Source organism: Saimiri boliviensis, chromosome 7 (genome assembly GCF_048565385.1).
Source record: "Saimiri boliviensis isolate mSaiBol1 chromosome 7, mSaiBol1.pri, whole genome shotgun sequence".
Lineage (NCBI taxonomy): Eukaryota > Metazoa > Chordata > Mammalia > Primates > Cebidae > Saimiri > Saimiri boliviensis.
This window is the reverse complement of record NC_133455.1, coordinates 56,816,147-56,828,207: the sequence shown is the minus strand read 5'-3', so window position 1 is coordinate 56,828,207 and position 12,061 is coordinate 56,816,147. Positions and strand designations below refer to the sequence as shown.

The 12,061-nt window shown below is 37.1% G+C and overlaps 1 protein-coding gene across 1 annotated transcript in view; it reads left to right on the top strand.

Annotated features, from left to right (window-relative positions):
• Positions 1-10,353, top strand: part of GLIPR1L2 (GLIPR1 like 2) — a 44,796-nt gene extending 34,443 nt beyond the window's left edge. Inside the window, exons 5-6 of the mRNA XM_003927814.3 lie at positions 9,907-9,933; positions 10,013-10,353. Of these exons, the coding sequence (XP_003927863.1) occupies positions 9,907-9,933; positions 10,013-10,353 (368 nt within the window). The remainder of the gene's footprint in view (positions 1-9,906; positions 9,934-10,012) is intronic.
• Positions 10,354-12,061: the final 1,708 nt, after the last annotated feature.

Here is a 12,061-nt window from a genome sequence, read left to right as displayed (position 1 = left end):
TTTTGCTATCTCATGGGTTCCCTGACACTCTTTTAATTTTTTAAAATCTATTTTTTTTTCTCATATTGGATCATTTCTATTGATTTACCTTCAACTTCATAGACTCGCTGCTCTATCATCTGTAGTTTACTATTAATTTCTTTCAGTTATTTTTTATTTTTCAGTTCTAAAATTTCTATTTAGTTCTTTATTATATCTTCTGTTTCTTGGTTGATACTTTTCATCTTAACTTTTATTTAAAGTCTTTGACAACTCTGATATCTGTTTTACCTTGTCACTGGTGGTTATTACTTGCCTTTTCTCATTTCAGTTGAGACTTTTGTGGTTGAATTGTATCCTAGAATTCTGAATATTTCATTATGAGATATTGGATCTTGTTTAAATTTTATGGAGAAAGTCGAATTTTTGCTTTAGAAGATATTTGACTTGGTGAGACTTGGACCATAATTTCTAATCTGCCTTCTGCGGGCCATGGTTTCAAAGTTTTCAAAGCCCTTGTGGAACTATTTAGATCAATCCCACAAGAATACAATCTACTGGTTACTTTGGGACAGAGGGAAAGTTTTACTGATTAGCTCAGTTCTCAAGGTCATTGATGTGCTAATTAGTATCAGACCCATGTCTGGCTTACATGCTTGAGTAAGCCCAGAAATTCATCAAGCGCTTTGTGGAGTCTCTCTCTATCCTTTTCTGAGCTTGTTCCTCTCTGCTATCTATCTGGTGCCTTCTAGTTCCCTAGATCTCCCCTTTTCTGTGTTCTAGTCAAAAACACCCACTTCTATGACTGAGCCGTGTTCAGGACCTAAGCAGCAGGAGGATGGAGATAAAAAACAGAAAACAGAAAAGGGAGTTTGGCCTTGCCCTCTGGAAGCCACAGGTTAATCAAATGGAGAAGAAAATTCCTCTCCTCAGAGCTTTTGCTCTATAAGTTCCTTTTGCTGTCCATAGTCACTGTCACCATCACTGCCACTGTATTGACTGAAGGCTGGGATATGAGAGAATGGAAAAAACAAGAAAGAAAAATAATCAAATTCGGAGTTCCATTTCCCACTCTTTGAGCTAGAACTAGAGTACCCACCTAGATCTCTCTGCCTGTACCATAGTGCTCCCTTCTAGGTTTGGGAAAGTATTGAGTTCATGCTGAGAGATACCAGAGAAAGAAATAATGATGAACTCACCACCAGTTCAGCAGCACTTTGGTTCTAGTGTTCTTTCTCAAGCTTCTTATAGATGTTTACTTTTCAGGGTTCTCAAATAGCTGCCTGTGCATTCTATCCATGCACTATAGTTTTATTCAATGGGAGAAAAACATTGGAATGCTTGTGCCGTCTTATCCAGAAAAAGAACTGGAAGATCATTTTTTAAATAGAAAAATATTTGGCCCTACTCCATTCTCCTTTTATGTCACTCTGAAACTATAAGAAAAATAAAAAATAAATGTAAACTCTATATTCACTAAAATTCAGAGTTATTTATACCCCTTTACCAAGTATATATAAAAGTTGTCAATCAAATTCAGAGAAGTTATCTCCACAGTAGTTGCAGATCTCAAAGCCCATAGAGCACATTTTTAAAGTAGGTGGCAAACCCTGAAGGGCAAACTCAACAATTACATTTCTGAGACAATAGAGACAGAATGCATAGGCTAAAATCAGAAACTCCTAAACAGTTTTCCACCAATGAGAAGTAGAACATGTAGTCTGCAATGGGTTATTGAATAATGTTCTCCCAAAATACAAATTTACCCAAAACATCACAATGTGATTTTATTTGGAAAGGGAGTGTTCACAGATGTAATTAGTAAATTAAGATGAAGTCATACGGCATTAGGGTGAGTCCTAAATCCACTTATTGGTATTCTTATCAGAGGAGAAAAGGGCACACAGGGACACACTTGAAGGAGAGAAGGCCACGTGAATAGAGGCAAAGATTGAAGTGACGCAGCTACAAGCCAAGGAAGGCCAGGTATTGCTGGGAGCCACCAGAAGCTGGGAAGAGGCCAGGGAGGATCCTCCTTTAGAGGCTCAAAAGCTACATGACCTTGCCAATATGGTGTTTTCAGAATTCTGGCCTCTAGAACTGTGGGAGAATAAATTTTTGGTTTTTTTAAAGCCATCTATTTTGTCATAATTTTTTAGCAGCCCCATGAAACTAATGTGCAACCAGAATGAGAAATCACCTACAAAATGACATATTTGCAGTAAGAAGTCTATCCTGACTAAAGAAAACTGTGTATTTTGACAGCCTTGCAAATACCAATCTTTGTCTGATAGGGAGAAATACAGGCTAAAAAGGACCTCACATATACAATCTTTTGACATAAAGAAATTTACCAGTGAGCTAGAGAAAAGTCCAGTTAACTTAGAGACTGGCTTCTCCCACACAACAGCCTGCAAATGCCTCGGTGAAAATTGATTTGTTCAAAGATGAATAATGTGGCAGAAAAGCCCTAGGTGACCACAAATGATCCTTACCTTCTAGTATTTAGGCTCTTATATAATTCCCTCCCTGTGAATGTGAATGGGACCTGTGACATGCTTCTGATCATTAGAATACGACAAAGATAACATGATGTCACTATTGTGGTTACGTTATATTATATGCCAAAGATGATGGGATGTCACTTCTTGTGATTATGTTATATTATATAAGACTTCATCTTGCTAGCACATTCACTATGCTTCTTGAACTGGCTTTAAAGAAGCAAGCAGTTCTGTTATCAACTGTCTACGGAAAGAACCATGTGGCAGAGACTTGTAGGTAGGCTCTATGAGCAGAAGGTGGTCACTAGCCAACAGCCAGCAAAAAACTGGAGTTCTCAGTCCTGCAGCCATAGGGAATTCTGCCAAGAACCTAAGCAAGTTTGGAAGCAGAATCTTCTTCAGTCATCACACTCTAGTCAATACTTTGATTTCAGGCTGATGACACTCTGAAACAGAGGACCCAGTCACACCATGGCCAAACTCCCAACCACAGACCCTATTATAAACATATGTTGTCTTAAGCTGTTATGTCTAGGGTGATTTTACACAGCATAAACAACTAATAAAAATAATCAGGAAAAACCAGTACATGATCTATTAAAAAAAAAAAAAAACAAAACTCTAAGAAAAAGAGAAAAACAAATGGCAAGAGAAAAATGCTCACCACCATGTTACTGTCATAGAATATGTAGAAAACAAGAACAGATATACCATCTTCAATAAAAAAACTTTATAAAGTAGCTTAAAACAAGAATCTAGAATGGGTGTAATGACTCATGCCTGTAATCCCAGCACTTTGGGAGGCTTAGATGAGTGGATCATCTGAGGTCAGGGATTTGAGACCAGCCTGGCCAACATGGTGAAACTCCATCTCTACTAAAAATACAAAAAATTAGCCGGATTTGGTGATATGCACCTGTAATCCCAACTACTTGGGAGACCAAGGCAGGAGCATCACTTGAACCAGGGAGGCAGAGGTTGCAGTGAACTGAGACCATGCCATTGCCTTCTGGCCTACGTGACAGAATGAGACTCCAGGAAAAAAAAAAAAAAAAAAAAAGAAAGAAACTTAAAGGCAAACACATAAAGGTCACAGAAGATTTTTCAAGACAAAAGAAGATGAAATTACTGATATAATGAGACTCTAGGAAAAAAAAAAAAGAAAGAAAGAAACTTAAAGGCAAACACATAAAGGTCACAGAAGATTTTTCAAGATAAAAGAAGATGAAATTACTGGTAGAAACATTAGGAAAAAATTAAATCATTATAGAAGTTAAGATTACACTGGAAACAGCAAAAGGAAACAAAAATGCTAGAAAATAACTAAGGAATATGGAGGTCATGACTAAGAAATGCAAGAAATCCTATTTCATTTGCATTCCTTTCATTGGCAAACTCTAACCTGAAGCTATACAGAGAAAATAATTCATAGAACTGTACTTCCTGGTTTCATCTCTACAATACAAAATTAACTTTATAATTTTGTATTGATTTGGTAATAATGCTACTTTGGAAATATAACTAAAGAAAAAAGACTGAAAAACAAACAAACAAACAAACAAAGCCTCCAAGAAATATGGGACTACATGAAAAGACCAAATCTACATTTGACTGGTGTACCTGAAAGAGACAAGCAAAATGGAATCAACTTGGGAAACACTTTTCAGAATATTATCCAGGAGAACTTCCCCAACCTAGTCAGGCAGGCCAACATTCAAATTCAGGAAATACAGACAACACCACAAAGATATTGCTTGAGAAGGGCAACCCCAACATACATAATTGTCAGATTCACCAAGGCCGAAATGAAGGAAAACATATTAAGGGCAGCCAGAGAGAAAGGTCAGGTTACCCACAAAGGGAAGCTCCTCAGACTAACAGTGGTTATCTCTGCAGAAACCCTACAAGCCAGAAGAGAGTGGGGGACAATATTCAACATTCTTAAAGAAAAGAATTTTCAACTCAGAATTTGATATCCAGCCAAACTAAGCTTCATAAACAAAGGAGACATAAAATCCTTTACAGTTAAGAAAATGCTGAGAGATTTTGTTACCACCAGACCTCTGTTACAAGAGCCAAAGGAAGCACTAAATAGAGAAAGGAATAACCCATACCAGCCACAGCAAAAACGTACCAAATTATAAAGACCGTCAACGCTATGAAGAAACTGCATCAACTAACAGGCAAAATATCTAGCTAGCATTATAATGACAGGATCAAGTTCAAACATAACAATATGAACCTTAAATGTAAATGGGCTAAATGCCCCAATTAAAAGACACAGACTGGCAAATTGGATAAAACGTCAAGACCCATCAATGTGCTGTATTCAGGAGAATACATTTCATGTGCAAAACACACATAGGCTCAAAATAAAAGAATGGAAGAACATTTATTAAGCAAATGGAAAGCAAAAAAACAAAACAAAACAAAACAAAAAAGCAGAGTTGCAATCCTAATCTCTGATAAAATAGACTTTAAACCAACAAAGAACAAAAAATGAAAAAGAAGGGTATTACATAATGGTAAAGAGATCAATGCAACAGGAAGAGCTAACTACCCTAAATATATATGGACCCAATTCAAAAGCACCCAGATTCATAAAACAAGTTCTTAGAGACCTACAAAGAGACTTAGACTCCCACATAATAATAGCAGGAGACTTCAATACCCCACTGTCAATATTAGACAAATCAATGAGACAGAAAATTAACAAGGATGTTCAGGACTTGAACTCAGATCTGGACCAAGCAGACCTAATAGACATCTACAGAATTCTCTATCCCAAATCAACAGAATATGCATTCTTCTCAGTGTTACATCACACTTATTCTGAAATCAACCACATAATTGGAAGTAAAGTACTCGTCAGCAAATGCAAAAGAACAGAAATCATAACAAACAGTCTTTCAGACCACGGTGCAATCAAATTAGAACTCAGGATTAAGAAACTCACTCAAAACCTCACAACTACATGAAAACTGAATGACTTGCTCCCGAATCACTACTGGGTAAATAACAAAATTAAAACAGAAATAAAGATGTTCTTTGAAACCAGTGAGAACAAAGACACAACTTACCAGAATCTCTGGGATACATTTAAAGCAGTGTGTAGAGGAATACTTATAGCACTAAATTCCCACAAGAGAAAGCAGGAAAGATCTAAAATAAACACCCTAACATCACAATTAAAAGAACTAGAGAAGTGGACTTGGCAGGGTGGCTCACTCCTGTAATCCTAGCACTTTGAGATTTGAGGCCAAGGCAGGCGGATCATGAGGTCAGGAGTTCAAGACCAGCCTGACCAACATAGTGAAACCTCATCTCTACTAAAACTACAAAAAATTAGCCAGGCATCATGGTGCACACCTGTAATGCCAGCTACTCAAGAGTCTGAGGTAGAAGAATTGCTTGAACTCAGGAGGCGGAGGTTGCAGTGAGCCGAGATCACACCACGGTATTCCAGCCTGAGTGATAGAGAGAGGAAAAAAAGAATAAAGGAACTAGAGAAGCAAAAGCAAACAAATTCATGATAAAAGCTCATCACCACTGGTCATTAGAGAAATGCAAATCAAAACCACATTGAGATACCATCTTACACCAGTTAGCATGGTGATCATTAAAAAGTCAGGAAACAACAGATGCTGGAGAGGATGTGGAGAAATAAGAATGCTTTTACACTGTTGGTGGGAGTAAATTAATTCAACCATTGTGGAAGACATTGTGGTGTTACCTCAAGGATCTAGAACTTGAAATACCATTTGACCCAGCAATCCCATTACTTGGTATATACCCAAAGGATTATAAATTGTTCTACTATAAAGATGTGTGCACATGTATGTTTATTGTGGCACTTTTCACAATAGCAAAGACTTGGAACCAACCCAAATGCCCATCACTGATGGACTGGATAAAGAAGATGTGTCACATATACACCATGGAATTCTATACAGCCATAAAATAGAATGAGTTTATGTCATTTGCAGGGACATGGATGAAGCTGGAAACTATCATTCTCAGCAAACTATCACAAGAACAGAAAACCAAAGCACCACATGTTCTCAAGTTGAACAATGAGAACACATCGACATAGGGAGGGTAACATCACACACTGGGACCTGTTTGGAGGTGGGGGGTTAGGGGAGGAATGGCATTAGGAGAAATACCTAATGTAGATGACAGGCTGATCAGTGCAGCAAAGCACCATGGCACATGCATATCTATGTAAAAAAACTGCATGTTCTGCACATGTGCCACAGAACTTAAAGTATAATAAAGCCATTATATAAAGTATGAAGTAAGACCAAGTGCAAAGGACTAAAATATCTTCAAAGATCCAAAAGGTCAGTTGATCTCCAAGGTGCCTTAATATTGAGTTCTAAATTTTCCCCTAAGAGTAATATTATTTCAAGACAAAGTCTTTTGTTGCTATTGGGTTATTTATGTGTAAGAGCTCATTTATCTTCCCACTCTGCTTCCTAGTGGAATTCAGGATTGGTTATCTGATCATCATAATATTTAGCTCTGTGTCCCGACCAAAATATCATCTTGAATTGTAATCTCCACATGTGGAGTGGGGAGACTTGGTGGGAGGTGATTGGATCATGGGACCAGTTTTTTTCATACTGTTATCATGATATGAGTGAGTTCTCATGAGATCTGATGGTTTAAAGTGTTTGGCAGTTGCCCCCCACCTCTCTTCCCACTATCTAAAATGTGCCTTGCTTTCCCTTCACCTTATGTCATGATTGTAAATTTCCTGAGACCTCTCCAGCCATGCATAACTGTAAGTCAATTAAACCATCTTTCTTTATAAATTATCCAGTCTCAGGTACTTCTTTATAGCAGTGTGAAAATGAACTAATACAGGAAATTAGTACCAGGAGTTTGGGGCACTGGTATAAAGATACCTGAAAATGTGGAAGCAACTTTGGAACTGGGTAACAGGTAGAAGTTGGAACCATTTGGAGGGCTTAGAAGAAGACAGGAAGATGTGGGAATGTTTGGAACTTCCTAGAGTCTTGTTGAATAGTTTTGACCAAAATGCTGATAGTGAGATGGACAGTAAAGTCCAGGTTGAGGTGGTCTCAGATGGAGATGAGGAATTTATTGAGAACTGAAATAAAGATCATTCTTGCTATGCTTTAGCAAAGAGACTTGTGGCATTTTTACGCATACCCTAGAGATCTGTGGAACTTTGAATTTGAGAGAGATAATTTAGGGTGTCTGGCAGGAGAAATATCTAAGCAGCAAAGCACTCAAGGTGTAACCTGGATGTTTCTAAAAGCACATCAACATATGCATTTACAAAAAGATGATCTGAAATTAACACTTATTTTTAAAAGGGAAACAAAGCATAAAAGGTTGGAAAATTTGAGGCCTGACTATGTGGTAGAAAAATATATACATTTTATTTTTTCTAGGGAGAAATTCAAGCTGGCTGCAGAAATCTGCATAAGTAACAAGGAGCCAAACGTTAATCACCAAGAAAATGGAGAAAATGTCTCCAAGACATTTCAGAGATTTTTATGGCAGCCCCTCTCATCACAGGCCCAGATGCCTAGGAGGGAAAAATTGTTTCTTGAGCCAGGCCCAGGCCCCCACTGCTCCGTGCAGCCTTGGGATATGGTCCCTTTCCTCCCAGCCATTCCAGTTTAAGCCATGGCTCAAAGGGGCCAAGGTACAGCTCAGGCCATTGCTTTAAAGGGTGTAAGCCCCAAGCCTTGGCAGCACATTGGCAGCTTCCATGTGGTGTTAAGCCTGCAGGTGCATTGATGACAAGAGTTGAGCTTTGGGAAACTTTGCCTGGATTTCAGAGGATGTGTGGAAACACCTGGATGTCCAAGTAGATATCTGCTGCAGGGGTGGAGCCCTCATAGAGAACCTCTACTAGGGCAATACTAGAAAGGAAATGTGGAGTTGGAGCCCCTTCACAGAGTCTCTACTGGGGCACTGCCTAATAGAGCTGTGAGAAGAGGGTCACCATCCTCCAGATCCCAGAATGACAGCTTGCACTATGGGTCTGAAAAAGCCACAGGTGCTCAATGCCAGCCTATGAAAGCAGCCACAGGACTGAACCCTGCAGAGCCACAGGGGCAGAGCTTCCCAAGGCCTTGGAAGCCTACCCCTTGCATCAGCATGCCCTGGATGTGAGACATCTAGGAGATTATTTTGGAACTTTAAGAGTCAATGACTGCCCTGTTGGGTTTCGAACTTGCATGGGGCATGTATCCCCTTTGTTTCAGCTAATTTCTCCTACTTGAAATGGGAGTATTTACCCAATGTCTGTACCCTCATTTTATCTTAGAAGTAACTAACTTGCTTTTGATTTTATAAGCTTATAGATGGAAGGGACTTGTCTTTTTCTTAGATGAGACTTTGAACTTGGACTTTTGGGTGAATGCTAGAATGAGGTTAGATTTTTTTGGACCCTTGGAAAGTCATGATTGTGTTTTGAAATGTGAGAAGGACATGAGATTTGGAGGGGGCCGGGGCAGAATGATGTAGTTTGGCTCTATGTTACCACCAAAATCTCATCTTAAATGGTAATCCCCAAGTGTTGAGGGAGGGACCTGATGAGAGGTTATTGGATCATGGGTGCAGTTTCCTACATGCTGTTCTCGTGTTGGTGAGTGAGTTCTCATGAGATCTGATGGTTTAAAAGTGTTTGACAGTTCCCGTTCACTGTCTCTCCTGCCATCATGTAAGACATGCCTTGTTTCCCCTTCACCTTCTGCCATGATTTTAAATTTCCTGTTGCCTGCCCAGCCATGCAGAACTGTGATTCAATTAAATCTTTTTTCCGTAAATTACCCAGTCTTGGGTAGTTATTTATAGCAGTGTGAAAACGGAATGATACATCTCTCAACCCAAATGAGCAGAAAAAAGGGAATTTATTTCCTAAAAAGTATTATTATCTCATTTGACTAGTTAACTAAAAATATTGAATGCCAGGCTATAGAGTTAACTTTGCCATCTGGGAAATTAAGAGCAACTGAAAGGTTCTGAAAATAAGAATTACATGAGGAAAGTGAATAGATTTCTAAGATTAATTAGGAATGATCTGGGGGGGAAGAGAGATGAAAATAAGAGATATTATAAAATCCTAGAATGTTGGAGCTGGAACCATCTTTTAAGGATGGAAGTGGAGAGACTTATTTAAGTCAATGATGTGAAGACAGAATTAGCACTAGAATGCATGTCTCCTTACGCCTATATTTTCATACTTTCTGTAGCAGACCAGGCTGAGTTCACTAAAAGGGAGTATATTGTACTTTGAAACTGGCTACTGGTTGGAGAGGGGACATCAAAGACAATGCCTGAGAACTAAGAGAAAGGGGCACTATTGTTGGGAAATTATCATATTTTTTAGAGAAAGAAGAAATTTTATCTAAAATTTTATGGACTTTCTTTTTCTTTCTAGGTAATGCAGAACGTGATGAAGCCATATGTATGTACTGTCCTTTATTTCTTAAACAATTTAACTACTTTATGTGAAATCCAGCTTTCAATTGCTTCTTTATTTACAGATTACCAATTTTGGTATCCAAAATGGGAAGTGCCCCGGCCAATTGTGTGTGATCCACTGTGCACGTTCATTTTATTATTGAGAATATTATGTTTTATGCTGTGTGTCACAACTGTTTTGATAGTACAGTCTCATTTTCCAAATATCTTGTTGGAACGACAAATAATATTTACCCCTGAGGAATCTGAAGAAGAGAAAGAAGAGGAAAAAGAGGAAAAGAAGAAAGAGAAAGAGGAAACAGAAATGGAATTGGAAATAATGGAAATGGAGGAGGAAAAAGAAGAGGGAGAGGAGAAAGAGGAGGAAACACAAAAAGAAAAGATGGAGGAAGAGGAAAAATAAGAGGAGGAAGAAGAGGAAGATGTATCACCAACATAAGCCAAAAGTATAACACAAAAAAGACAGACAGAAAAAAAGGAAAGTAAAACACTGAGTTTTAACAAGAAAGAAAATATGCAAACCACTATTGGAATGTTTTTTATTCCCTTCTCTACTGTGCTTATTCAATAAATTTAAATTTGTAAAACAAAGAAATAAACAAAAAAAACATGTAAGCATTATGGTGAGCTCTTTAACGCTAAGAATAGATACAGATGTAACAAGAAAAACACTGAAAAAAATTTGACCAGTCTATTTAATCTTAATATTTCACCATGTTAGTCTAATAAAACAGAGAATCTTTATTTTCTAAATATGTTCTCATCTCTGTGCTTTCAGTGTTTTCTAAATGAGTTAATACATTTTTCAAGTATTAAATGACATTATTCATTTAAGGTGCTTAAGATCATTCCAAGTCCAGAAAATTCCAAGAACAACCATTGAATAAATATTGTTGGATTTTTGTTTTTACTGTTACTGTCATAGTTGTTATTGGTGGTAGTGGTATTTTTCATATGACATTAAGGCATCTAATATTATTATTTGTCTTTGTGGTATTTGTTCTTGAAATGATTTAAGTGGTACATGTACATCCTGCTAGGATGAAAATTTATTATTTCTAGTTTATGTTCAATATTTCAGCAAAAACCTGCTGTAATTTTCTGCCACCAAAGGCTAATAAATGCCAGAATTTTAATTAGTTGTGGTGACAGAATCTGGATGCTTCCAAATTTATATGATAAAATAAATTTTCTAAGAATTATTTGTTATTAATATGTGTAGCAAAAGTTCACAAATTAATAACTACTTACCACTAGTAATACTAATAAATGAACTAAATAAAAATACCTAGCAAAGGAGATTTCTTCAGCTATAAAATAAATGAGTAGTACTAGATGACCACTAAGATCTCTTTATCAGTAAATATTCATGGATCAACTTTGTAAAGGAATTAGTAGTATCTATGGAGTATACCAAGCCAGCACCTGGGGAAAGGACCTGATTTCCATGAAAATATTCCTGAACTCAGCACCTTACGTGGCAAAATGGAAAATACCTTTTATTATTCAGTTTTAAAATATGCAAAAAGCAATGTATACTATTTTTCTAATTGCCATTCCATGCTTACCTGTCTTATTGTTGCACACTTATTAGAACTTAATGTGATTTAGATGTGAAAGGATAATATAATTATATTTATAACAGGGACTTAGAGAACTCATTCTAATTGAGAATCAAGGCTTAATAAACCTGAAGATTTAAGTGAAAGAAATGACACTGAAAGAAAGGATCACTGCATATCTGATGTTTTCAAATAAAACAATCTCTGTTTTCCAATTTTGATAGAATATTGTGTTCTAAAGCCATATTTCTCAATGAATGGTTCCACTAGGGAGGAAAAAATCCTAGCATAGCCAAATACCTCAAATGGTATAAATGCTATATGTATTAACTCTGTTGTTTTTTAGTTGTATCAATATTGTGTTAAAAGCCTGTTCCTAAGTAGGGCAAGATCAGAATTATATTAAAAAGCCTTAGGCTATTCTCTTGGAGTTTAGTGTCTCTGTTTGGTTTGGTTGTTTTGCTTGTTTTTTTTTCCCCAAGAGCTCTTCTTTGTAGAAATTAGATATTTTTCAATCTATAAAGAGTTTCTCTTCTACCAGTCTCCTGA